This window comes from Puntigrus tetrazona, chromosome 7 (assembly GCF_018831695.1).
Source record: "Puntigrus tetrazona isolate hp1 chromosome 7, ASM1883169v1, whole genome shotgun sequence".
Lineage (NCBI taxonomy): Eukaryota > Metazoa > Chordata > Actinopteri > Cypriniformes > Cyprinidae > Puntigrus > Puntigrus tetrazona.
The window spans coordinates 13,280,571-13,304,408 of NC_056705.1; the positions used below are offsets into that span (position 1 = coordinate 13,280,571).

Sequence of the window (23,838 nt, forward strand, 5' to 3'; positions counted from 1 at the left end):
GTTTACGTCTTGCTCGACTTCCGAAAGCGTTTTTTAACGTTTACAGATGGTCTCCTTCACTTTCATTCCACTATTTTTTTTCTTTTTCTTTCTACTTTTTCCTTTTCTTTTCTTAAGAAAAGCAGGGGTGAGAGGAAGTTAATTTGTTAATCGACGTTATTCCGCAAGTGCCTTCGGTTGTGTGAATTTACCGAACCCAGAACTTCGCGATTAAGTGTAACGTTACAGGTGAGTTTTAAAATTTTTTAATGTGACCAGAAATGTCACACATGCCATGTATTTAGACATCTCACAACTGTGTGTCCACGGGAGTCCTGGTAGTGTTAGGAGTGTGTTATCTGATACGCGTACTTGGCTGCTAGACAAAATATAGGACATGTGGACAGTAGGGCACGAGAGTTAGCGACTAAGACTTCCTGCAATATTGTTCTCAAAACAAGGCAAGCGCGGGGCATTTTGGCCCTTCAAGCTGTGGGAGATTTTTTTACACTAAATTAACTGTCGTCAGTCAGCCAGGCAGGAAGGCTGGGAACAGGTGTTTCCTGTGCAAACAAAGCAGGTGCATCATTGACCGTCTCGCTCGCTTTTACGGTCTCTCTCCATTTGTCTTTCCCCTTTCAGTCTCATGCGCCTGAACTATCCTTACTATACTATATTTTTTCTGTAAATGAATCACATTTATAGAACTTTAAGTGTAGTTTATTATTATTTTTGTAATTACACGTATGTATATGTGTTCACATTTTATCCTTTAAAACTGTAGATAAAACTGAAATATGTATTAAATGTATTAACTGGATAAACGACTTCACCAGGCTTGTTAACAATATTTATTATGAGGTAGAGCGTTAAGTTAAACAGGAAAAAAAAAACGTTTTGTCACATTTTGATACGCAAATATTTATAACATTTACATATTACATGATCGCTTAAAATATTCACAAGTAATAATAAGACTTAAAAAGGCACCACGTTAAAGATACCTTGTATATAGTCTGAATTCACTGTCAGTGTTATTCATATATATATATGTGTGTGTGTGTGTGTGTGTGATTCATATATGTGTGTGTTTATTTGTTTATTTGGTATAGCCACATAAATTTACAAAAACAATAAAAAAATGTAATGACTTACTTTGGGCACAAAATCTTTAGCCACACTTAACATGTCTGTCAGTGATGGAGACCTGAATGGATAAGATTTGTCAGCTGCTGATCTGAAAACAATGTGCCTCTTACAATCCAGCAATAAGAGTCTTACATGTCTGACGGTCAGACTAAATAATGTGGACTGAACAGGATGCCATTCATGTTGAGAATACAGTGATTTTCAGTCTTTTAATATTTGGATTAGACTCATCTCTTCCTGGACGGAAGGTGTAAAGTTTTTTTTTTTTTCTCAGAGCATGTGACATGAAAAATACCTGCATGTTTCATCTGAAAAAAATAATACAATATGGCTCTGTAATCTGGTGATGAATATATAGCACAACATACAAAAATACTAAGATACTCACAGCAAAGGGTGTGAATATGCAGTGGATTGAGTGTCTCTTTATATGAAACATCGTATATTAGAGTCAACCAACATATCCCTTAAAGAGAACTGTAGGTATTTCTGAAAGGCATTGTTCACAAAAATGAACTCTTGTGTTAAAAAAAATAATGTATTGACCCTTGGGCCATCCAAGCTGCAAATGAGGTTGTCAGAACAGTTTGGAATAATTTAGCATTATATCTCCTGCTCACCAATGGATCCTCTGCAAATATGAGCCCATAATCCATTTATGGCCAAACTTCCAGTCAAAATTCCAGTCTGTAATCAGTAAAATCACCAAAATTCCAGTCCATAATCCCTACTTCCTCCAGTGTATATTTCACCCCTAGTTCAGATGAAATGCAATATTATAGATAGAAGACTTTATTTTTAGCCAGAAGTGATGGTTATAAACATCTTAATGAAGAATTTGTTTATTACAAACGTGCAGGATTTTACTTCACAAGGCATTAAATGATGGATTGGAGTCAAGTGGATTATATATGGATTGTTGTGGTGTTTTTATCAGATGTATGAACTCTCATTCTGATGGTACCCATTCACTGCAGAGGATCCATTGGTGAACGAGTGATAGTAATGTTAAATATCTCCACATATGTTCTAATATAGAAACATTTCCATTCACATCTCGGATGATACAGTACTTTTTTTAAAGAAGTTTTAAATTTTTCCTTTTCCTTTTGAACTCCTTTTGTATTGCTGCTCATAATGTCTTGTTTAGACGGGTGGCCCAGGTGACCATGTTGGACATGCTGTTGGGTGGTACTGCTCATGCTCATTGGCTTGAGTCATCTTTGAAGTACCTGAGAGAGGATCTTGGGTGTGTTGCAACGCATGCTGTGTTTCCTGAGTGACGTTTTCAGCCGTACGGTCCTCCTCAAGGTGCGTCTCTGCGTCTTTTCCATGTACGCCCTGAGTTTCTTCTCTTTTGTTTGTTTGCGTGAGGTCTGATCCTCCAGATTGTGTGGTTACGTGATGCTGCTTATGCGTCGTGTGTGTATTCTTATGTGGTCTGTGTGTCTCAGACTGGAGTTTGTTAAGATGTGGGGGGGTGTATTCTTCGTACAAGTTTGGGTGAGAGTGTTTCTGCGTAGTGGTATTTCCCTGTAGGCACTTTCCCCGGGTGTCCTGCCCGCGGAAGCCTCTTAATTTGGGGCTCCAGTGTTCCCTCCACTGCAAAGCCATTGTAGTGCGGTCTGCGACTAATCGCCTCTCCTCGGGGACCCAACTCCGGCCGCTTTCCTCTGCTCCAATCAAGAGGAATGTCCGGCCCATCTGAAGCGCAGGGCAACCACAGTTCAGGTCCCGATCTGGAACCCAGAGGGCCTGAATGCCTCGCTTTACGTGAGAAGAGCCCATACGAAAAACTGACTGCACCAAAATAGAAAACTGCCACCAGGGACCGGAACGTTCCTTACTTTTGACCTGCACCTTCAGCACTGGGACAGAACAATGACAGAAAACAGACAAGGATGTTAGACAATATGACTAAAGGCTGGAATACATTACATGACTTTGGCCTCACTTTGTAAGTCAAGTGTAGTTGCCAAAAGTCAAAGCATGCCTGCGGATTTTCAGCAGAGTTGACTGATTTTACAGAACATTGCATACTGTAGTGTGTGATGGGCTAGGAGTCTGACTTTTATTTGTGGTCTGTGACTCTTTCCAGGATATCAAACGTTTGATATGTTAAACCAATTCTTAAACACATATTGTTTTAATTTGTCATGCAGCTTCTGGCAACAAGCGCAGGTTTCTGTGAGAGAAAGTCTGTTTGTGTGATCATAGTTGTGTTGTCTACGATGCCCAGTGTTTATTGTGTGTGTGTGTGTGTCTGTGCTGTGTAATAATTTTCAAAGCTGGCAGGTGCATGATGCATAGCGTTTTAAAATTTGTTTAAGAGACATAGCGTTTAGGCCTTATGGTTCTTCATCATGCTTCAGTGATTTTCAAAAGGGATGTAATTCTATACACACTACTGGCCAAGGGTTTAAAATTATTACGATTTCTTAAAAGTTCTTAAATATCTTATTCTTATGGCTGCATTCATTTGATCAAAAATACAGAAAAAACAGAAATATTATAAAAATGTTAAATATTGTAAAATAAGTAAATACATTTTGCTTATTGTATTTTCTAATAACTGAACACCAAGACACTTTACCATGACAGGAATAAATAACTTTGTTTTTTTAAAATATATTAATCTAGAAAACAGTCATGTTAAAATGTAATGATATATAAGAATATTACTGATTTATTTTATTTTAAACTTATTATTTTAGAAAAAATTTAGAAATTAATTTTAGAAATTAATTGGATGACTCCCTGCTCATCCACACACCCTAGTACATAAAGGTGCATAAAATACATAAAGGTATTGCAGATTTAATTTATGTTCAATAATTGAATGTGTGCATTTCAGAAATTAGCCCGATTCAAAGGGGAATCAAAGCCAAATCCTGAATGGATGAGAAGAGTTGGGGATGGAGCTATTGAAAGCTGACTTTATTTATGGCTGATGTGAAAGATGTTGTTTCCTTACAGGAAGACATGGATCAGCTGCGAGTCAGCTGACACAGGCTTGGCTAACGTGATTTGCCAGAACTAACACTTCACTTGATTTACGTCTATGTGATTTACATATTTATATTACATGATTTGACTTTATTTCTTAATGTAACTTTTGCACAATTGCCTTTTTATTGGGGCATAAACTAAAATCCTTAGTTAAGGACTTACCATAGTCCTTGAGACAATATGTCTCTAAATTCATTTTGACTCTTGCTTGGGAAGGTGGACAGTAAGAAAGACATTCCTCGCCTGGAGTGAGAGAGAAACACTTACTGTAATTACACACATTACAAACAACCTTTTTTCCATTACTAAAAGCAACATTGCAAAGGTTAATCACACACATTCTGTAATCTATTTTAAATGACACTTAGTACAAACTAGACCACCAGTATCAATCTCTCCAAGAAAGGAAAGTGAAGGGCTGTTCTATATCTCTATTCAAGTATTTAATAGAGCACAGGGGTCCAAGAGTGTTTTTTCAATAAGTTAAAGGCAGTTCTTTAGTCTCCAGAGATCTAGAGTTGGCCTGTCTACTCGGTGCAGATCACAGTAATGTGTGTGAAATCAATCAGCAGTAATGGACTGCACTGCACTTTTTAGATATATTAGTGAAGCAGCTGCGGCAGGTATATATTACCATAATCATGGCAGACTTCACAATATGCTGTTGCTGTCAATGGTACAACACGTTTTATTCAGACAGAAAATATCTGCTCTGGATTTTTTTTTACTGTCTACTGGTCACCAGGCCAGATTTCAGGATAGTATCGACCTGGAGAATATCTCATTCAGTCAACCTGAGACTTATATGTGAGGCAGGCATAATCAGACATACGAATCAGAAGATAATAATACAGTTTAAAAAAAAGCTCATAAGTCCGAGCCAGTGTCAATAAATGAACAGCAGGACGGAACTCTATTGCAATTTCAAAAAATGTGACTGGATGTCATTAAAGTAACTTTTAAATATTTGCAGAGACGGTTCCAGGTATTTTAAGCAAACCTGAAAGTAGACAAAGAGTAATTCTGGTGTTGATTTGTGTAAAGAAAACATAGGAAAAAAAAATTTATGAGAAGCCATAAATTATTGTACTTCTTGGTACACTACTCAAAGTCAAACCGTTTTATACTATACAGATTGTTTTAAGCAGCTTCACAATAAAAAAACAGGAAAAATAACAGAATCATTGATGCAAACTTTATCAAATATGTAATAAATTAAATTCTGCTGCAACTAACTCTATAAAGCAAACTCATGATTAATTATACATAGGTTAATAATATATGAAATGTGGTACGTTACTTTTCCCACACCATTATTTCCAAGAACATGGATAATTCCAATTGTGTGACTTGTGACATATTATTAACATTCTACATTATATAGTGCATCTAAAGATAAAAATATTATTATGAGAGAATGCAATTATTACAATTATTACGCACCAAATGTCACAGCACAAAGTTGATCCACTAGGTGGCAGTAAATCACATTTAATTTGCTTAATTATATGGAATAATGTGTCTTATTTTATTGTGTCTTTATTTCATTGTCATTGTGTTGTTTTTTGTCATTGTTCTTGTCTTGTGTATAATGCTTTGGCAATGTTATATGTGAACAAAACATAACATAACGTGACAACAATTGACAGTTCAGAGATGAACAGAAATACAGTTATTGTGTGTGTGTGTGTGTGTGTGTGTTTATTAGAAAGAACCAGTTGCTTACCAATGCTGTACTGAGGCTGGTAAACTGGGGTGGGTGGTGCAACCTCCTGAATACCTGAACGAACAACAGACAGAAAGAAAGAAAGGGGGACGAGGGTCTCATTAAATTACAGCAAGCAGTGACAAGTTTATTTGTGTGCCTTTCATTTTGTCCTTCCTCTTTTTCACACCTCCGCTGTGGGTGACTCGTTCTAATCCCTGCGGTGGCTCATTAGGGCATACTTGCCATTTGTGAGTGTGTGAGGGAGAAAGGGGACGTGTGTGCTGTGACTGCAGTTTGCCCTGTTGTGTTTTAGTGCATGTGGAATGCTTGTGTTAAAAACAAGCGTACTTTTGTCACTGTGAGTGAGCCCAGGCAATTTTGTGCATGTGTGTGGTCTTAAAGGTCAACAGGGCTGCCTATCAGGACGCCCTCTGTCAAACACACATACGTACGGCCCATGATAGGTCTGCAACTCTGGGTCAACCATATATTACCCATGAGTTTTGTACTTCTGCCCATATCTCTGACACAACTGGGACACTGACACCTTATCCTCCTCCTCCAACCCCCCGAACTCGAAAGTCCCTCAGCAATAACTCATATCAAGCGTCAAACAGCTTCAAATTCATTTTAGCGTTTTTAGCCCCGGAGGCATTTAGTAGGTCTCTGGGTGTAAGAGCTGGCAAACGTAGACCTGAAGAAATACATTTGCTTTTAAAGGATGTAGCATATAGATAGTGTTTAACGTGGACAACCTGAGACTTCCTGGTCCCTGTTTTCCAAAATAAAACCCCCACAAATCTTCAGGCGCTAATAATATCTAATGTCTGGGTCACTTTCCCTGTGATAAACGACGGCTGCGTTTCCTGCTCCATGAGAGGTGGCAAAGGGTTCGCTGGTGCCGGTCATGTTTTTAGCTGCGGCTTGCCTTTGGTGCAGGAAAGACGGGAGCTCACGCTATAAATATCCTATGTTGAGACGATCCATGTAGAACAACAAACAAGCTCTTCTATCACTGAGCCGTAACCCGTGAAGAATTATGCGTCTGTCGTGCTGGGAGGGAAACGGGTCTGGTTGTGCACCACAACAGGTGCTGTTCGACATAGCATGTCATCCTTCTCCCTGAGGCTTGCGCCGTTCCGTGAACTTTGAGATATAAAAACGCAGCAGTGTTCATTGGATTATCACGTAGTGAAAATGAAGCACAGAGAAATCCAGGAAAGCTGATTGTAATGTTGATGAAAGCCAAGTGGCAGCACCTGAGAAGATTCAGCACTTTGTGTGGGAGCAGTTATTCACAGGAATGAGGGGAAGGCGTTAGAATTTCAGAGAGCGGCTTCTACTAAATCTTTCATAAACAAACAGTAGTTTGCAAAGGGACAATGATACTGAGTAAGGAGTTTGAATAAATTAAGCTATTTAATTGGGTCAAGGGCAGTTGAAGTGAAAAATAAAACACAATAGCAGGTCCCCAAAATTGCTAAACTTACACTACCAGGAGTCAGTTAAGAGATGCTTTTAAAAGTAGACTTATTAAATATACAGTTAAAATAATAATATTATAAAATATGATAACCATTTTCTATTTCAGTATATTTTAAAATGCCATTTCTTTGCATCGCATGATACTTCAGAAACCGTTATTATGATTATCAGTATTAAACACAGTTGTGCTGCGTAAACATTTGTGGAAACCGTGATGTGTTCTCATGACTGTAAAATTTTATGGTAGCATAAATATCTTCACTGACACTTTTGAAAAGTAGCGTATGGGTTGAAAAGGCTGTTTCCCCTGACCACTGACCGGTAATGCATAATTCTAGCTTTTAATTTATACAATCAGTGATCGCAAGACATATGGATAGCAAGATTATGTATAATTTAATTAAATTCAGATTAATGAAACATAGTTTACTATCAACTGCTACTAAGAGCACTTACAGTGTAAGAATCCAAAAGTTGTAATAAAGCAATAAATTATTATTATTTTCTTAAAATCCCTACTGTATTAGTCCTATTTCGAAGTCAGGCCTCCACATTATCCAGTATGTATATGTATTTATTTGACCATATTGTGTGTATGATGTGAAAGACAGAGATCTTATGTGCAATAGGTATTTTATCCATTATTGTGTCATGCACATTTGACAGATAAATTAAGAATGTAGCATGCTAATGCAAAAACACACTGTAAGTTAATGACAATTTGTCATAGTCAACTATGTGGGGAGATGAACGTGTCTGTTGATCATCAGTTGATGACCAATCTTGGCTAATATATCAGTATCAGTATCAGTAGTGTTATAAGTGTTATGTCTTATGGGCAGAAACTTTAGTTATCATACAGAATCCAATCAAATGAACAATGCAAGGTGTGATACTTACGGATACATGGTCGGAGGGGGGAATGGCCTTGCTTGTAGCCGGGGGCACAACGGTTACACCTCTGTCCTGTGACTCCATCTCTACACAAACACTGTCCTGTGGACTGGTTACACCAACGGCCCACTGCACCCATGGGGTGGCAGTGACACGCTGAGAGAAACAAAATAGAAAATGAAAGGATGAAAGTGAAAAAAAATATTAGGAACAAGAGCAATGTAGTAAGAAGAAGCTGACAAAAAATGGAAGTAAGAGAGGAGAGAATTATCGTGAGACTAAGGGTATTAGTGTGAGACTAGCAGGTTTAGACACATGAAGGGAAATGGCTAGTAACACTACACAGAACAAGGCAGCTGCGGTTTGTGTCTTCAGTTGTAATTCAAGTCTCATTGACCCCTGAGCAAGATTTTCCCCATAAAACATATGTGTGATGGCTGGGAGACCACTGAGAGGAAAGATCTGCTTCTCTGCTTCTGCTCAACCTTTCTTCATCCAAACAAAACTCCAACCATCCTACAAACATTTATACACGCTTAAAAAACCAGGTCTGTTTTAACATTAACAAGTTCTAAATCTTTCGGTTTCCAAATTTCTAAGATAATTCTATCATCCCATTCAAATATTTAGGCGTTAGCAGAGGTTTTATGGCATTTCCACGACATAATTTAGATTTTGTATACATTTTGCGAAGTAAATTACAAATAAACATTGATGTATGCACAAGCATGCCGTGTAAACTGATGTTATATTGGGACTTTGACTAAATTGCTCCGTGAGCATGCCATAGATATGAGAGCAGTCAAAGGGCAAATGTCAGAGCGCATTCCATCACTCATAGCGTAGCCATAACATAGACACAGACTATGCTGCCTTTCACACACCTCAGACCCCACAGATGGCAAAGCCAAAAAAAAAACAAAAAACATGTTTTTCTTTTCACTTGTGGAATGGCAAGAATGATTCACTTCACATATATACCAGCTTAAACATGATTTCCACATGAAACACACAGACAAATCAGTTGTTACTGACGCTGGCAGGCCTTTCGGTGGCTGAGCGGTTTGCTGTGGTCTCGTGTATATCCGTTCTGGCAGAACTGGCAGTGGTGTCCCGTTGTGTGGTGCCGGCACTTCAAACAAATGCCTCCACTGACTCGACCAGACTGCTGATACACAGCCATACTGAACCTACACTTAGTAGAGTGACCATTACATTCACATGCTGGGAAAGAGAGAAACAGACATAGATGAGGGCAAATAGAGGATTATAAAATAGGAGTGAAAGGAGTGAAAAACATTTTATTTTCAGTCAAAAACTTTTTCTAGTAAAAATATCAAATAATGGTCATTTTTATTTATTTGTGAAGCAACGCTGCATAAGATTAAGATTACATTATCTAATAATATGTATGTATAGTATGCAAAAAACGGCATGCCAAAAAAGTAGCAATTCTGAAATTATTCACACTACCCATACTGATATAGAACACACTTTTTTAATGGTGAGCTAAGTTCATGTTCAAAAGTAGAACCTACTCAGACAGTACATAATTTAGGATGCACTGAATTCTTAATATGTTACACTACTGATAACCCCATGTAATCGCATCTCAGCCTGTTATTTGGGACTCCTAAAGCCAAAATACAAACCTGTCATAACCCATAATAGGAGCACTTTAATCAGTAAAACAATGTAAGTGTTGGAGTTACAAAGTTTTATTAAGTATAGATTATTGTGTAGTTTAATTTGAGTATTTTAGTGGTTTAAATTGGTAAGTTAAATGAAAAAATAATTAAAATAAAACTTTTTTTACAGTTAATTGCAAATTATATAATGAAGGTGTTTACATTTTATATGATTTTGTGTGAAAAATAAAATTGTTCTGCAAGTAAGTGAATCATATTTAAAAATACACATTTAAGCATGGACAGACCACCAGACACACACAGGCTTAAACTCACGGACGCACGGGTGTGGTTGGCTGGGTGTGGCCCGTTGCCATGGTCGATCATAAAAAAATTGCTCACACACGTCACAGTCCGGCCCAGATGTGTGATGCTCACATTGACACACGGCACGCCCCTGGTTGTCACGACGACAGCGAGAGGCGTGGCCATTGCACTTGCACCTGCCTCCGACCTGCAGGTCAGAAAGGGCGAGAGAGGGTTTCAGTGGGGCGTAAAGAGATGATGGAACGATGTTGCGTGAGGCATTTTTTCTCGATTTAGAATGGGACTTCGCCCTCCCTGCATTGTTTCTTCTTCTTCTCAACTCTCGCCCTTTGGAGCCCTGCTGTGGGATATTTAGGGACCAATCACATGTGCCATCCTGGCATGGCTTGTAACTGTCTTTCTTACGGCCCCTTTCCACTCTTCCTTGAGATCTCATCTCTTTTCGAGTAACATTGAGGCCACTTTGGTGCACAGTGCTTTTGTTTCTAGTTCTCTGTGTTGAAGTCTGTTTTTCTTGTCTGTTTCTCCAAATTTCAACGCCAGTGTTTTTCTCGCCAAACCTCAGAACTTTGTCTCCCCTTTCCCTCCATCTAAATGTGCCTCCCACTTCATTCAGTTTCCCTTCTTGCTTTTTTATTTTATCCAATGATTGATGAAATACTATCTTTATGTCTGTTGCAGTCACCCAATCTTGGAGCCCTGGACTGTAGTCAAAATCTGCTGAAGAAGGACGTCCATCCAAAGTTGAGAAGGCCAGAACGACATTTCCACGATGCTTCTGTAGTGGTCTGGGATCTGAACACAGTGGCTCCGTCTCCTGGTGCTTTGTCAGAGCGATGGACTGCGCAGGACGGTTGAATGTGCCCATGCAGTCGCTGGAATAAAACTGTAGGGGGCGCCAGCTCCGGCCAAAGTCCATTGACTTCAAGATGGAGATGGAGTAGGATTCTACAGACTCCACCTGTTGACAGAACTGAAGACTAATGTAAGTGATTTCAAAGCGTCTGCCTAGGGGAACTGTAAAAGTCCAGTCCCCACCGCCTGAGCCTTCGGCAGCCATCCAGCATGTCAGATTGTGAGGGTTATGAAGGTCTGTTAAAGTGCTGATGTTTGTCCTGGGTCCTTGTTGGAGGTCCTCCATCGTCACAGGCACTCCATAGGCCGTGTTGATGAATTCGGATAGACAGTGGCGTGGACGCCCATCCAGGTGGTAGCAGGGGTCATGAGGAGAGGTCCAGCTTAGAGGAGATTGAGAAAGAAGAGGAGAAAGAAGGGAGAGAGGGAAAAGAGTAAAAAGGAAAAGAGGGAGGAAGGAGAGTGTCTGGAAAGGAGGGGAGTGATATCTGGACATGATGTCATCAAGCCTGTAACAGTAGGGAAGGAGAAAAAGAAAGATGAAAAAATTTATAAGAGGTCGTATAACAAAACGTCAGGATGCTGATGGATTTACATGATGGTTGAGTGAAGCTCAAACAGGCGAGAGCATTGCGGTTCGGTTTTTCTCAGACCAGACCACCTGTACCACAATTAAAAACATCCCAGCTCGCAACTCATTCTAGCTTCTAAGTTGACCATTTAACGCACATAATGTGGCCAATCAATGGCCTATTTGTCAGTAGGAGGCCTCTTTATCTGGTCTGTGTCAAGAAAATGTGGCTTTTAAATGTATATTCATTTTGACATTTTCGACTCTAAAGGAACTGGGGCAAATTGAGTGTATAAACGTGGAGATTGCAAGATATGACATAGAGCATGTGGAGCAGCTGGTCCAATATTCCAAGCCCTTTCTCATTTATCATATTTATGGCTTTCCACTCTTTTAATCTAAACCTGTCTATTGCAGATGGGGAATTGTGAGTGGAGATGGGAAGAAGCAGAGTAGAATGGAATAAGGTGACTTGATTATTAAAAGAAAAATTGGATGAAAAGATTCATAAAGAAAACAAATTATCCAAATAAACTATATGTATAGTTATAATTATATGTAACTTTATGTAACTTTTTAAAGGGAGTTAAAATTAGCCATATTAGATTTAACATATTTGTTTATTAATATACAATTTTAATTGCTGTTAGTTTTTGTAGATTATTTGGCCTTGATTTTTGCAGATAGTTCCAGGACATCACAGAAACACGTTTTCAACTTTTTACACTGCTTCCAATTGAGGGATTGAGACCAGCACCATTCAAAATATTGGATAGCCCTACTTGTTTTAGAACATGAGAAACCCTGGTGTGGCCAAACTTTGGCTGGTAGTACAAAACTCAAAAATATGGAATTGTCATCATATTATTAGGCTATATGTATAAATATTATTGGCAACAATAATATATAGCTCTAATATATAGCTCTTTCCAAAAAATTAAATACTATAAGAAATACAATTATTTGTAGTTGTAAATGTATATGTAGTTAATATGCAAAAAATATGCAAAGAGAGAGAGAGAGACTTTGAGAGAACAGGAAGTGAAACCAAGAAGGATGGGGAAATGTGGGCAACTAAGATTGGACAATAAAATAGAGTGGCAGATTTATGGATTGAATGTGAGAAATGCATGTTCAAGTTGAGCCACTTCCTATGGCAAGATAGCGTAAGCCTGTACCCGCCTGTCTGCAGGCCCTCAGTAATGAATCTCTGCCTTCAACTTCTTGGCCTGATGCAGAAGTCTGTTTATTTATCTGATGATAATCTACACCAGAGAAAGTTGCAAAATCTCGCCTGCAGACAAGAGAAACAATGCACTCACTCTTCCTGAGACAGAGTGATATAGAGCCCTGACAACTTGTGGGTTTAAAAAAGACAGGCAGATGGGTTGCATTCGAGAGTTAACACCCTTCGCTTCTAATGAAACGCACCGTAAAATCCTTGGTGTTCGGTCAGTGCCTCAAATGATCAGTTGTTAACTGTTGGAAGCGCATCCTGAACTAACAGAAGAACACTTACGGACATTTGCTGTTCCCTCAGCTCTTCTCACCCTCTCTTTTCTCGGGGTATCGCCTGCCTTCAAAGTTCTGAGAATATTCCTAAGTGTTGATGATTGATGATGTCCTAACAAGCGTTTGACATTGACAGCAAAGTCAGCAGGGATGCATAAACGGCCCGGTAGGAGAGGGGAGCACTGAGAGATTCACTAGAGGAGTCGCTGGCTCAATTATCTCGTAGGCTGAAATATGAGGACCCCTGAGGGACATGAAGGTCAAAGAAAGCGCAAGGAGAGGTAAAACCACCCACTGTCTTAAACCTTGTTCTTTGGGTTTTTCTAAACGTTTTAATATTTCTTTCAAATTCTACGCGTTTGAAGCATTTTTGCTTCAACAACGGGAGGTGACGAGCGGCCAACTGCGGGACAGAGCGGAGTTCTTTCCCGCTGTGGCACATTCCCAGGGTCCGGTGTGAGCCTCGCGATCATTCCACACATGTTGCGACGTGCCCCTGGGGAAAACTGAGAACACTGTGAAAACCCCTTCCGCATTAATTGATCGCCTGATTAATTGAATCTCCGGTTTCGAAGGGGCGACAGTGTATCCGAGGGCGATGCGTAAGGCTGTAAGTTGGGAAAGTGATGAGAGCGTGTAGATATTCACGGCTGTCGTTGAGGCAGAGATTCGCGGGTCCCGAGCAGGGAGGGTTTGATCCACTCACAGCATGATTTGCGATTGCCCCTGGCTTCATTGCAGCTCTAGCTAATTGAACATAGCTCATTACACGTGCTTGACGAATTGAAGCTTAACCGATATATTTTATTGATCTCGTAAGCCCCTTTGTAAAAGACAACCCTAACGAAAACGAACCATGGTTGTATAGTAATAGTGTTCTAACTCAGCTTTTGGCACACTGATAAACGTTTGTATTACCGCATATTTACTGCAAATACCATAGTTAAGTTATTGTTAGTGTAGGCTAACCAGTTTTGTTGGTTTGTTTTATTTGTGGCAAAAGCATAGGGTTATTTCCGTAACGGAAATTTAAAGCTAAAGTTGTTTAGCTGCCGGGCCTCCGTAGCAGCTCGTAGAACCTTTGGATACGGTTTCCACAATTTGTCTAGCTCTTTCCATAAATTCACACCCGTCGTAGTATGAAAGCTACAAAGCGTATGTTCCTGTTCAGCTTTGAAAACGATCGGGGTGCTTCTTCATTAGTTATCGCAAAGTCAAAAAGAAATTATCGGATCAGCGTTGTTTGCGCTTGAGCCAACAAGTCTTGACTGATAGCCTACCGGAGGACAAGGACAAATTGGCCTGTTTTATATGTTTACATATTTTTTATTTTATTAATTTTTTTTGTATCATATAGCTTATTTAAAAAGCATTCAGCTTGTTCACTCAATTACATAGGCTGCAACACATAGGCTACTATAATCTAGCCTGCCTCAATTCGTAAAATGGGAACTTGCTTAATCCATTTGTTTTAGGAATACATTGGTTAAATACATGGTTGTGTTGAAGTACAACACAAAAACAGCTTTTCGAAAAAGACAAACAAAATGTCCAGTCAATCATCGAGCCCCGGGTCCTTATGGGTAGTTCAAAACAAATGGGAGGTTTTTCGTATCGCCACAGATTTTTATTTATTTAAAAAAAAAATTTCATTTTCGAGAAAACAATAAAGTGCTTTGGTGTTAGCAAATGTAAAGTAAAATCAAAAAGCCATGCATGGGAGTTCTACACGTGGATGGCAATCCTTTCTTGTTTTCAAACAGCTCAAACAGTTGTAGCAAAGGAAAATGGCTACAAATAAAAATTTGTAAACCTTTATTTTGTGAAATATTTATATATTTATATTTTACTTCACCGTGAAGTGATTTAGAATGTGATAGAACGTTTCCTCGTTTCTCTCTGAAATACGATTTTGCTCGCATTTGGCACATAACTTAAGTCTATTCTTAGGAGAGCTGGATACCTGTCAGTTTCTGCGCACACAGTGCTGCTCTTCACGTCTTAAATCTTAACCCTGGGGGTATGTTGTCGGACAGATGAGAAAGATTTGGCCTGCTTAACACATTTGAACGTTCTTCGTGGACGACAGCCAGACAAGGTTGTACTGAATCTTTGACAAGCGATCCCCGTGATAGGCCTACACGTGGGATCCGTGTTCCTCAAATGAACTGATTTAAAATTGCGTGATTTATTACGGCTATGTCCCTGTCCATCATGAATTAATAAATCACTAACTGCCTGTTCGTTGTCCTCAGATGAATAGAAATAAGCACGTTTTATTTCGCGCTTTCAAAAACCCATAGGCGTTGTAGGCCTGCGTGGGACACGCGCTCATGGGACGTAGGACATGCACGCGCACACACACACCTGTTTAACCATGTAGCAGCTGCCAGTAACACCTCTCCTATCTTGCTGTAGTCTTAAAATTATACCCAGAAAATCTGCAAAGCATGGACATGCTGCTCTTGAATTGACATTAGTTGCCGTCCACGGCAGAGACAAATTTTTTTTATTAATAAATGTCATAAACACATCCTTCAGTAGACGCATAATAGCTGTTAATAACCTTTTGCCGGACGCAAATTTTCAAACAGACACCTTAGTCAAGCCGATGCACAATAAAACACGAAACGGAAATGAAAGAAAATACCTATTCTGCTTTGTTTCGGGCCTATTCGTTCGGACAGTTGCGACGCTGCAAAGGACCTTTTTGTAAGATAATTCTGACCTTGAATCATGCTATATTCGCGTTTCGTGAAATCTTACTCAAGAAACCAAGCCAGATGTAACCTTCTATGCTTTGAAGTTTATACAAGAATATTCATAGCGCGCCCTGTCAGCTTTAACATATGCCCAATAGGTCCACGCAAGGATACATGTTTGAATGGGAAAACACATGTAGTACAGTAGACAGCGGCACGGGGAGAGAAAGAAGGGGGGAAAAGGCCGATCACTCTTTCTCTTTCTCTCTCTCTCTCTCTCTCTTTCTCTCTTTCTCTCTCTCTCCCACGCTATGTGCCCTGGCAGTGCAATCATGAAATTTCCCTGCAGGTTTCGTCTCAATGTTGAAAAACAGATGCACATGAATTCGCCGTCCGTGATTCCGTGCTCTAGTTATGCCAAGCACAACATTCCATGATGAACCTAGGGTGGAACAATTAGCAAGGGGGGTTTCATCCCATTTATCGTTAATTAAACGTTTAAAATGAAGGTTAACCATGTGTTTTAGAAGATGCATCGAGAGAATGTATCATCCTGTTAAAGTATGCTGGCAGCTTGGCAATTCAAATACAGATCATCCTTTTTTTTTTTTTTTTTTTTTTTTTTTTTTTTTTTTTTTTTAGATAACTGAAAATGTCGAGATTCTCTCTCAATTCTATATTTCCACTGTATTGTGCAATGAGATTTAAATCACATGGGATGTGAACTAAGGCGAACCCTATAATGATCATTTAATGAAAAATTTTGTTTTATGGAGCTGTAATTACAACCATTCGTGTTTATCAGTTGACCCGACATATGTCACAGAATAACGAGGCACGAAGTGCGCCCGCAAAACGGGGAACGGAAATTGCATTTTTTTTTTTTTACAAAAATAACGGTTTCACAGCTGGCCACCTACATGGCCTTAAACTGTTATTTCTCGGGCCTTTGTGTACCCCGTTGTTGCATTGCAGGGTCTAAACTGAATGTGTCCCATTAATCCGATATAACGTATTTCAAATTAATTATGGGCTTTCTAAATTAGTTTGCATCGCGGCTTTTGATAATCATGCACCCCAATGAGACATAAAACACCAGGATTTATGAATAACATGTCGTGAGGCGCGCTGGCGTATTCACAAAATGCTAGAATTAAAACAACTTAAACAGCGCGCGCTGCTCTGAAAAAAATGTGTAATCTGCCCTGTATCTTTAGCTGTAATTAATCTGCGGTTATAATAAAAAATAATATTATTCTCAAAATGCAGAAGAATGTGGACGAGGATATTCCTTAATCTAAATAATAGTTCAGGGTTGTTTGACAAGATTTGCGGTGTGTGCACAGACGAATGATCTCATTATCCTTAAATTACGCGTAGCCTTCCGGCAGAACAGTTTTGTACAAGTGACATATCATCCAGCCCTTCCGCCACTGACAGGTACATGTTCCTGATTATGACAATCAATCACGTATTTGTCTGAGGGCTATGTTTTCTACAGTTTGTTTATTTGTTATTTTTTCATGCGACATAATTCTGTTTTATTTTAGCCGTGGAATGGTCAAGGTTCCGACGCAAACCTAATAAGAACAATACAACAATAATAATGTGCGTTCATTTAGAACTGCTTTATTAAATGTCGCTGTTTTCTTTATTACATTTTAAAATGCGCATTTCAATTAAGCGAAAGCCTTTTACCCGCTTTTCTATTAATTTGTTTTTACAGGAGAGCAAGATTTACGAAGATGCTTAGTATACGGATTGCGCTTGGGAAAAATATTCTAGGTAAGCGGCAGGCAATTCTTTTTTTAAATAAAGCACGTTTTGTTTTGGATAATATCAAATGAAAAAAATAAATAATCATGTAAAATAAAATATCTGGTCGCAAAATATACTTTGATCTAAAGCTAAAAACCCGATTCTTGCTGCAATAAAAAGTGTGTGTGTGTATGTGTATATATATATATATATATATATATATATATATATATATATATATATATATATATATATATATATATATATACAATCATAATCTTACAAAAAAATAACACTTTGATTTAAAGAACCACTAAGGTTTCAGTGCGCGGTCTACTTTAGCACCATCACTGGTTAACACTAATCAACAGGTTATTCTAAATTTAAATCCCTTGTCAGCAGTCCCGTTCAAGCCTGTTCTAATCTAACCACAGATACGCTAGAGCAAGAGTTTACCTACCATGTGCGCTTCAGTGCGGGTTGCCAATGTAGCCGCGTCCTGGTTGATCAATAACAGCACGACAAGTGGACAGATACTCTCAGGCTGAGCGGCGCGAGTTCCTGCTGCATTCAGCGCGCTTCGGCAGGGTTACGTATCACCCTGACGTCAACTCCTTCACTGGCAAAGGACGCACACATACATGCACACGCCAAATGCCTGCACATGCATCGAGCACATTAGGAATGCGTGCGCAAAGAAAGACGAGCAATTTCTCTTTTTTTCGGGTTTCTGACTCTTCAGCTGAGAAAATATCACCTAGGGCAATTTTGGTTAAGCACAGACCGCGATCTTGAACTTGCACCCTCGCGGGCGCCAATTCAAAGTTCAACGCGCAATTGAAACAACACTTTGGGTAACCCCAGGAACGAGGCGCTCCCTCTCTGGAGAGGATCTAAAGCTGACACATATGGAAATAGTGAGTAAGGGTGAGGCGAGGGGAAAGAGAGAAAAAAGAACAACTGAATTGAAAGGGAAACAAAAGAAACTCTCCCAGAGCAGTCCCATAAAACTGATTGATGACTTCCCCGGAGGACTGTTTCCCAGGTGTATGCTTGTGTGCACCCATGCTATAGAGCGTGTCGCTTTAAGGCTTGATGTTTTTGGACGCTTGTCAAGTACAACAAACCTAATTGAGGGATGAACTGGTACAATCGAGCATATCTCATATTCTTGGCATTCTTTCGCCGCAACAGATCGGTTTGACTTCTGCCGGATCTGTTGCACCGTGCGATATTGAAAGCGGGCTGGAGAAAGTCCAGACATCGAACCGGACAAGGAGTGCGTTGGAGAGCAGTGAGTGGCAAGAACGAATATTACCAAATGGAGGCGAGAGCTACTGTGGTCAGACTGCAAATAGGTTAGAAGACACAGCTATGGGTCTCGTAGTGGCGCTTCATTTGTCAGCGATATCAAGTTATGGATTTCATTTATTGTTAAAGGAAAAAAAACGGTGCTGGGGTATTAGCTTTTGATTGCAATTACGTTCTGTAATCTCTTAAATATCAAAACCAGCTTCAGTCATTTATCACCCAGTTTTTTTTCCTCCTGCTTCTTTTGTTGTCTGAACTCGTCTCGTTTCCACTCATTTCATCCTTAATTAGGTTTCAAGTATTTGACGATGCAAACAGTGCAAAACCGTGTTTGATTTTGAAACAGCTGCTCGTGAGAGCTTTGTTTTTCCAAGAGAAGAAAGCAAGTCAAAACCCTGGACCTAATTTCTGTTTTGATTTGAAATGAAACACGTCATTATTAATTCCATGGATACACATTTCATAACTGTTTGGATCGGTTATCGCATAGAATAACATTCAACATTTGAGGGGTAATCATGGCAGAAGAATCATTCATAGTTTGATATAAGATGGCAGAGATTCAGGCTTAAGCAAGGGCTAATTCATCTTCATTTTTTGTTTGGTTACGTTCTTCGTATTTCTGTATGTTTCCTCTGTTATTTATTCATAAAGACAACATAAGAAGAGTAAATAATAAAAGATTGTTCAACTTATGCTTTATCCTGTTTGAGAAGTAACATGTTGAGGCCTAAAGATTCAGAATCCTGTATATTCCCACTTCAAACTTCATGGTTCTTGGTTCGAATGCATCTTTTCAAAACTGTACAGTAGTATCGAGTGATACACTGGCTTTGGTATTCGCTGCATGCATGAAAAACAAATGTTCACGTTGAAAATTCAGCGAGGTACCCAATCAAGAAAAACAAGGGAAAAACACGATCGGTGCTGCGGAGTACACAGATGACCCGTACAAACAATAACTAATGACCAGGAAGAAAAGCACTGCGCTGGTAGGACGTCGTGCATGCGTGATTAATAATGTTTAAAAGAATGTGTAGTTCGGTTAATGACTGTGATTGGTCATAGAAGTCATTAGCAGCTGGGTTTTCTTTCATTTTAAATGTTTGTAAGTGGTAATTTAAGAAGCTTTTAAACAAACACGCATTACAAAAGGAGAGAGAGTGAGAAATGAATGAAAAAAAGCACTGTGGAGATTTAAATACACAATCGGTTTGCGTACATATTTCTAGATGTAATAAAAACGTGATTCTATTAAAGTAAAAAAAAACATGCTTTGTGATTAATTATATTCAAGACTGTTGTATATTCAGACGGAGCCTTTATCTATAAATACAAGATTTATTATTTTTTTGTACGATGAGAAATCAGCATATTGTTAGATCGCTGAATAAAGTCGTGGTTATGTATGCCACAGGTTCAACAACGCGTAGCCAATGCCTCGTGTGATTTAATTCGATGCGGTAAGGCCCTAAAACTGCTCCAGGTGAGGCTCGAACTCACAACCTCGGCATCGCTCTGCTTCGTACTGCTGTATAAGTACCGCGCGCTAACCGATTGCGCCACTGGAGCTTCGGCTGCGCGTCAGAACGATCATTATCTGCGCATCCAATAATAATCACTGTAATAGCACGAGACCCATGTTTCCTTAAACTTGAAAAAGAAAGCGTAACGCGGAAGTCTCGGTTTCTTACTAGTAATAATGTCATACATATCCTTCAACTGAAGTTATCGGTTTATTATCCACAAGGATAGTTTGTCCAGTGAGACAGTTTATATATGGACAAAGTTGTTTTTTTAGTTCATGTTTTAAGACTGTACTGCCCTCTGGCGGTAAGATGTTTTAAGTATCCTCTTGGCGCCATTGTGGCATTTTTATCTTAACACCTCTGGTTTCATATCTGCTAACAAAGGTTCTGTGTTACAGTAAACGCTGTTGGCTTTATTATAAGTGCGTTGTAGATACCGTTACTGACTTTTGCAGTCCAGTAAGCATGCGTTCACTTATCATACTTTATGTGATTAACCACAAGGTGACAGTTCAAGCACATCATATAGCTCCAGCCAACTGGGATCAACAATAGATTATCTTTCATACAAACACTTCTTAAAATGCAATCATTTAATCATTTTGTATTGGAATGTCACGATTACCAAAACGTCAAAATACCTTTATAAGCAAAGAAAAAAAAAAGTCCTGCAACTTAATTGCTTACACAATTAAATAAGCAGTGAGCATTATTATCTGTTCTGTAGATGTTTAATTCCCCCTATGAATTGCAGCCAGAAAACCCCGTATTTTGGACATTAGCAACTGCATAAGCAATGTGGAGAATTTCAGGTCGAGCTAACGTTGACCAGACTACATACTTACGTTAAAATTGCTCCAGGTGAGGCTCGAACTCACAACCTCGGCATCGCTTTGCATTGTACTGCTGTATAAGTACCGCGCGCTAACCGATTGCGCCACTGGAGCTTTACGTCGAAGTAATAAGGGCTCGTCAACTGACCTTAAATAGTTAATTGGAAAGGATCACTTGCTGTTTTCAAAAGACCAGCCAGACCAAATGAGCTTCGGTCTCCTGCACAGACACATTAAGACGCCACACTCATGGTTTACAGCAAGAATCCATTGTTTAAAAACATTACAGTACATGTTACATCAGGAGAAAATATATTTAAAGTACATTTCAGTAGAAAAAAAACATCTTTTTGGTTTGTGCATTGATAAATACATATACAATTACCTATCAAGTAAAAAAGGGTTAGTGTCTGTAGTTGCTCTAACACATTTATATACAATAACACAACAATAAAAGGCACTTATCAGTGTCTTTCTTCGTTATTGGTAACACTGAGAGTTTCAGGATATCAGAGGTAAGACATCAAGGACTGTTCACATACCACGATCTGGAAAAAGTAACAGATTTTTTAAAAATCTGAACACTCACAGTTAGTGTTCGTTACTGTAAAGTCTTGTTTATGTAGATCTGAGGACAAATATTTTGTTTCCTTGGTTCTTGTAGTTTTATGCAAAGACGTCTCGCAGATCGTACGCATTCATCAACCATTATGGCTCTGCTTTCACAGTTCTCCTGCATCACGGGTCTGTCTTCTGTTCTCTCTCTCACTCTCCTCTCCGGATCCCTTTACACCCATGTCACCTTTCCATACCTCCTTCAGGCACTCTGAAAGAGACAAAATAGGGCCTTAAAATATGGGCTTATTCACAAAGGAAGGATTTTATTACCGGTGTGTGTTCGTGAATGTTAAGAGATACAGTGCGTTTCCACCTTGGTCTGAGTCTCTGAGGACGTGGGATGCGCAGAAAAATCTGTCAAGTCTCTCCTCTTGATGATGAAAGTACCAGCTCTCCACGATCTCCTCATGCTCCTCCAACATGGTCTCACACTGTAATATAAACATGAAAAATTTCAAAATATACGTTTGACCATGCTGTCCCAAAAGGTATACTTTAGGAAGACATTACATTGATCTTCTTTTTAACATTTCATAAACACTATGAGCCATTATTAGCAATCGCAAACAATAACTACACATAATTTATGATGATGAAACCGTGCAACTATAACACGCCCTAGTTTCTTTGTCGATGCATACCTGTCTCTTTAAGTCTGCCACCTCCACTGATGGTTCATCCCACAGTTCATAAGGGATACCCAGCTCTACCTTCACTCCCTTATCCACCAGGTTTCTCAGCGTGTTCATGGTTTGACTTGTGCCCTGACCAACACAGCAGACCAAAATGATTTAGCAGTTTGCACACAACGTCCACACATTCGAAGTATCCCTTAAAACGAGGATCGGCTGAATTTCATGCTGAGGGCTGGGAAAGAGCGCTAAGATGAGCTTGATACCTTGGCATAGCGAAGGCTCCCCGGTCTCTCAGCATGGACCTTATACTGCAGAATTCTTTCACAGATGTTGTCCATGGCTTCAGTGAGTCGAGTCTCTCTGGAAACAAATAAATCGTAATAGCAAGAGGTGGGAGAACATTAGTACGTTTGGGGTTTTTTTTTTCATGAACACAAGGGTTTTGTTTTTTAAGCTTTCTCATAGGGACAGGACTGACACATCAATATGTCATCATCAGTACTTACGAAGTGTTGTATTTGATTTTGCGCTTGCGCTTGCCGGTGTCCAAAACCTCCCCGAGCTCTAAAACTTCCTTCGAGCGGCCGGTTCTTTCCAAAGCGTCCTGCAACTCCACTGTCAGTAATTTACAAACTATTAAAAGGGGAGAAAACAACTTTAGAAGTTTCGTTTGGAATGAATAACGTACGCACGCAAACAGAAGCACGGCGAGAAAGTTTGCACTAGGGGATATTTTTATAAGAATTACATTATAGGGTAGTTTACATATATATTTACATTCAACGCCTAAGAGGCAAACGGAACGCTACTTTCTGTTTCTTACCCTCGCACTTATTTGGTAACCGCTCCTCTTGGTTTGCCAAGACTAGGCTGAGCATGCAAATAAAGACGAAGACAAACATATCGACTGTGACCTCTGTTTCAAACTTGAAATCAATAGGAGTTCACATTAAAGCCACATCGACATTTTTAAGAGTGGCTCGGAGTAGTGGCACGGAGCATGCGCATTGCAGAAGCCGACGGCAAGAAACGACAAATGGCGAACAGAGAACGCGGTATCGATTTAGGCATGGCTAGTCGACAACACACATCGTTGAGTCCAGTCCCAGAATTCCCGCAAATATTAAAACAGGCTACCATAAACGTTTACTGGTCAAAGTTAAAAAAAGCACATTTATTAACACGAATTCTGAAGATACGTTGGGAGTATAAGTTCTTCAGACATCATTTTACAGACACATCTTTAATTTTTTTAAGCCTCTTTTGTTACAATTCAACATATCAATATTAAAAATTAAATATTTTAGAAAATATTGCACTGTGTGTGTGTGTGTG

General features: G+C 39.3%; 2 protein-coding genes and 2 non-coding genes across 4 annotated transcripts; all 4 read right to left on the minus strand.

Moving 5' to 3' along the window:
• Positions 1-1,323: 1,323 nt before the first annotated feature.
• On the minus strand, positions 1,324-18,813 carry ntn5 (netrin 5). The gene is made up of 7 exons (XM_043245127.1): positions 18,038-18,813; positions 10,189-11,543; positions 9,260-9,448; positions 8,231-8,380; positions 5,864-5,917; positions 4,300-4,380; positions 1,324-2,996 (listed from the first exon to the last, which is right to left on the minus strand). The coding sequence occupies exons 2-7, from the start codon at positions 11,528-11,530 to the stop codon at positions 2,275-2,277; spliced, it is 2,538 nt and encodes an 845-aa protein (XP_043101062.1). The 5' UTR covers positions 11,531-11,543; positions 18,038-18,813; the 3' UTR covers positions 1,324-2,274.
• A 1,553-nt stretch (positions 18,814-20,366) lies between these two features.
• Positions 20,367-20,460, minus strand: trnai-uau. The gene is made up of 2 exons: positions 20,423-20,460; positions 20,367-20,402 (listed from the first exon to the last, which is right to left on the minus strand). It is a non-coding gene; the product is annotated as a tRNA-Ile (tRNA).
• A 554-nt stretch (positions 20,461-21,014) lies between these two features.
• On the minus strand, positions 21,015-23,670 carry cnpy4 (canopy FGF signaling regulator 4). Its single transcript, XM_043245129.1, has 6 exons — positions 23,327-23,670; positions 23,010-23,136; positions 22,767-22,863; positions 22,510-22,632; positions 22,182-22,299; positions 21,015-22,076 (listed from the first exon to the last, which is right to left on the minus strand). The coding sequence occupies exons 1-6, from the start codon at positions 23,403-23,405 to the stop codon at positions 21,973-21,975; spliced, it is 648 nt and encodes a 215-aa protein (XP_043101064.1). The 5' UTR covers positions 23,406-23,670; the 3' UTR covers positions 21,015-21,972.
• trnai-uau lies at positions 21,271-21,364 on the minus strand. The gene is made up of 2 exons: positions 21,327-21,364; positions 21,271-21,306 (listed from the first exon to the last, which is right to left on the minus strand). It is a non-coding gene; the product is annotated as a tRNA-Ile (tRNA).
• Positions 23,671-23,838: the final 168 nt, after the last annotated feature.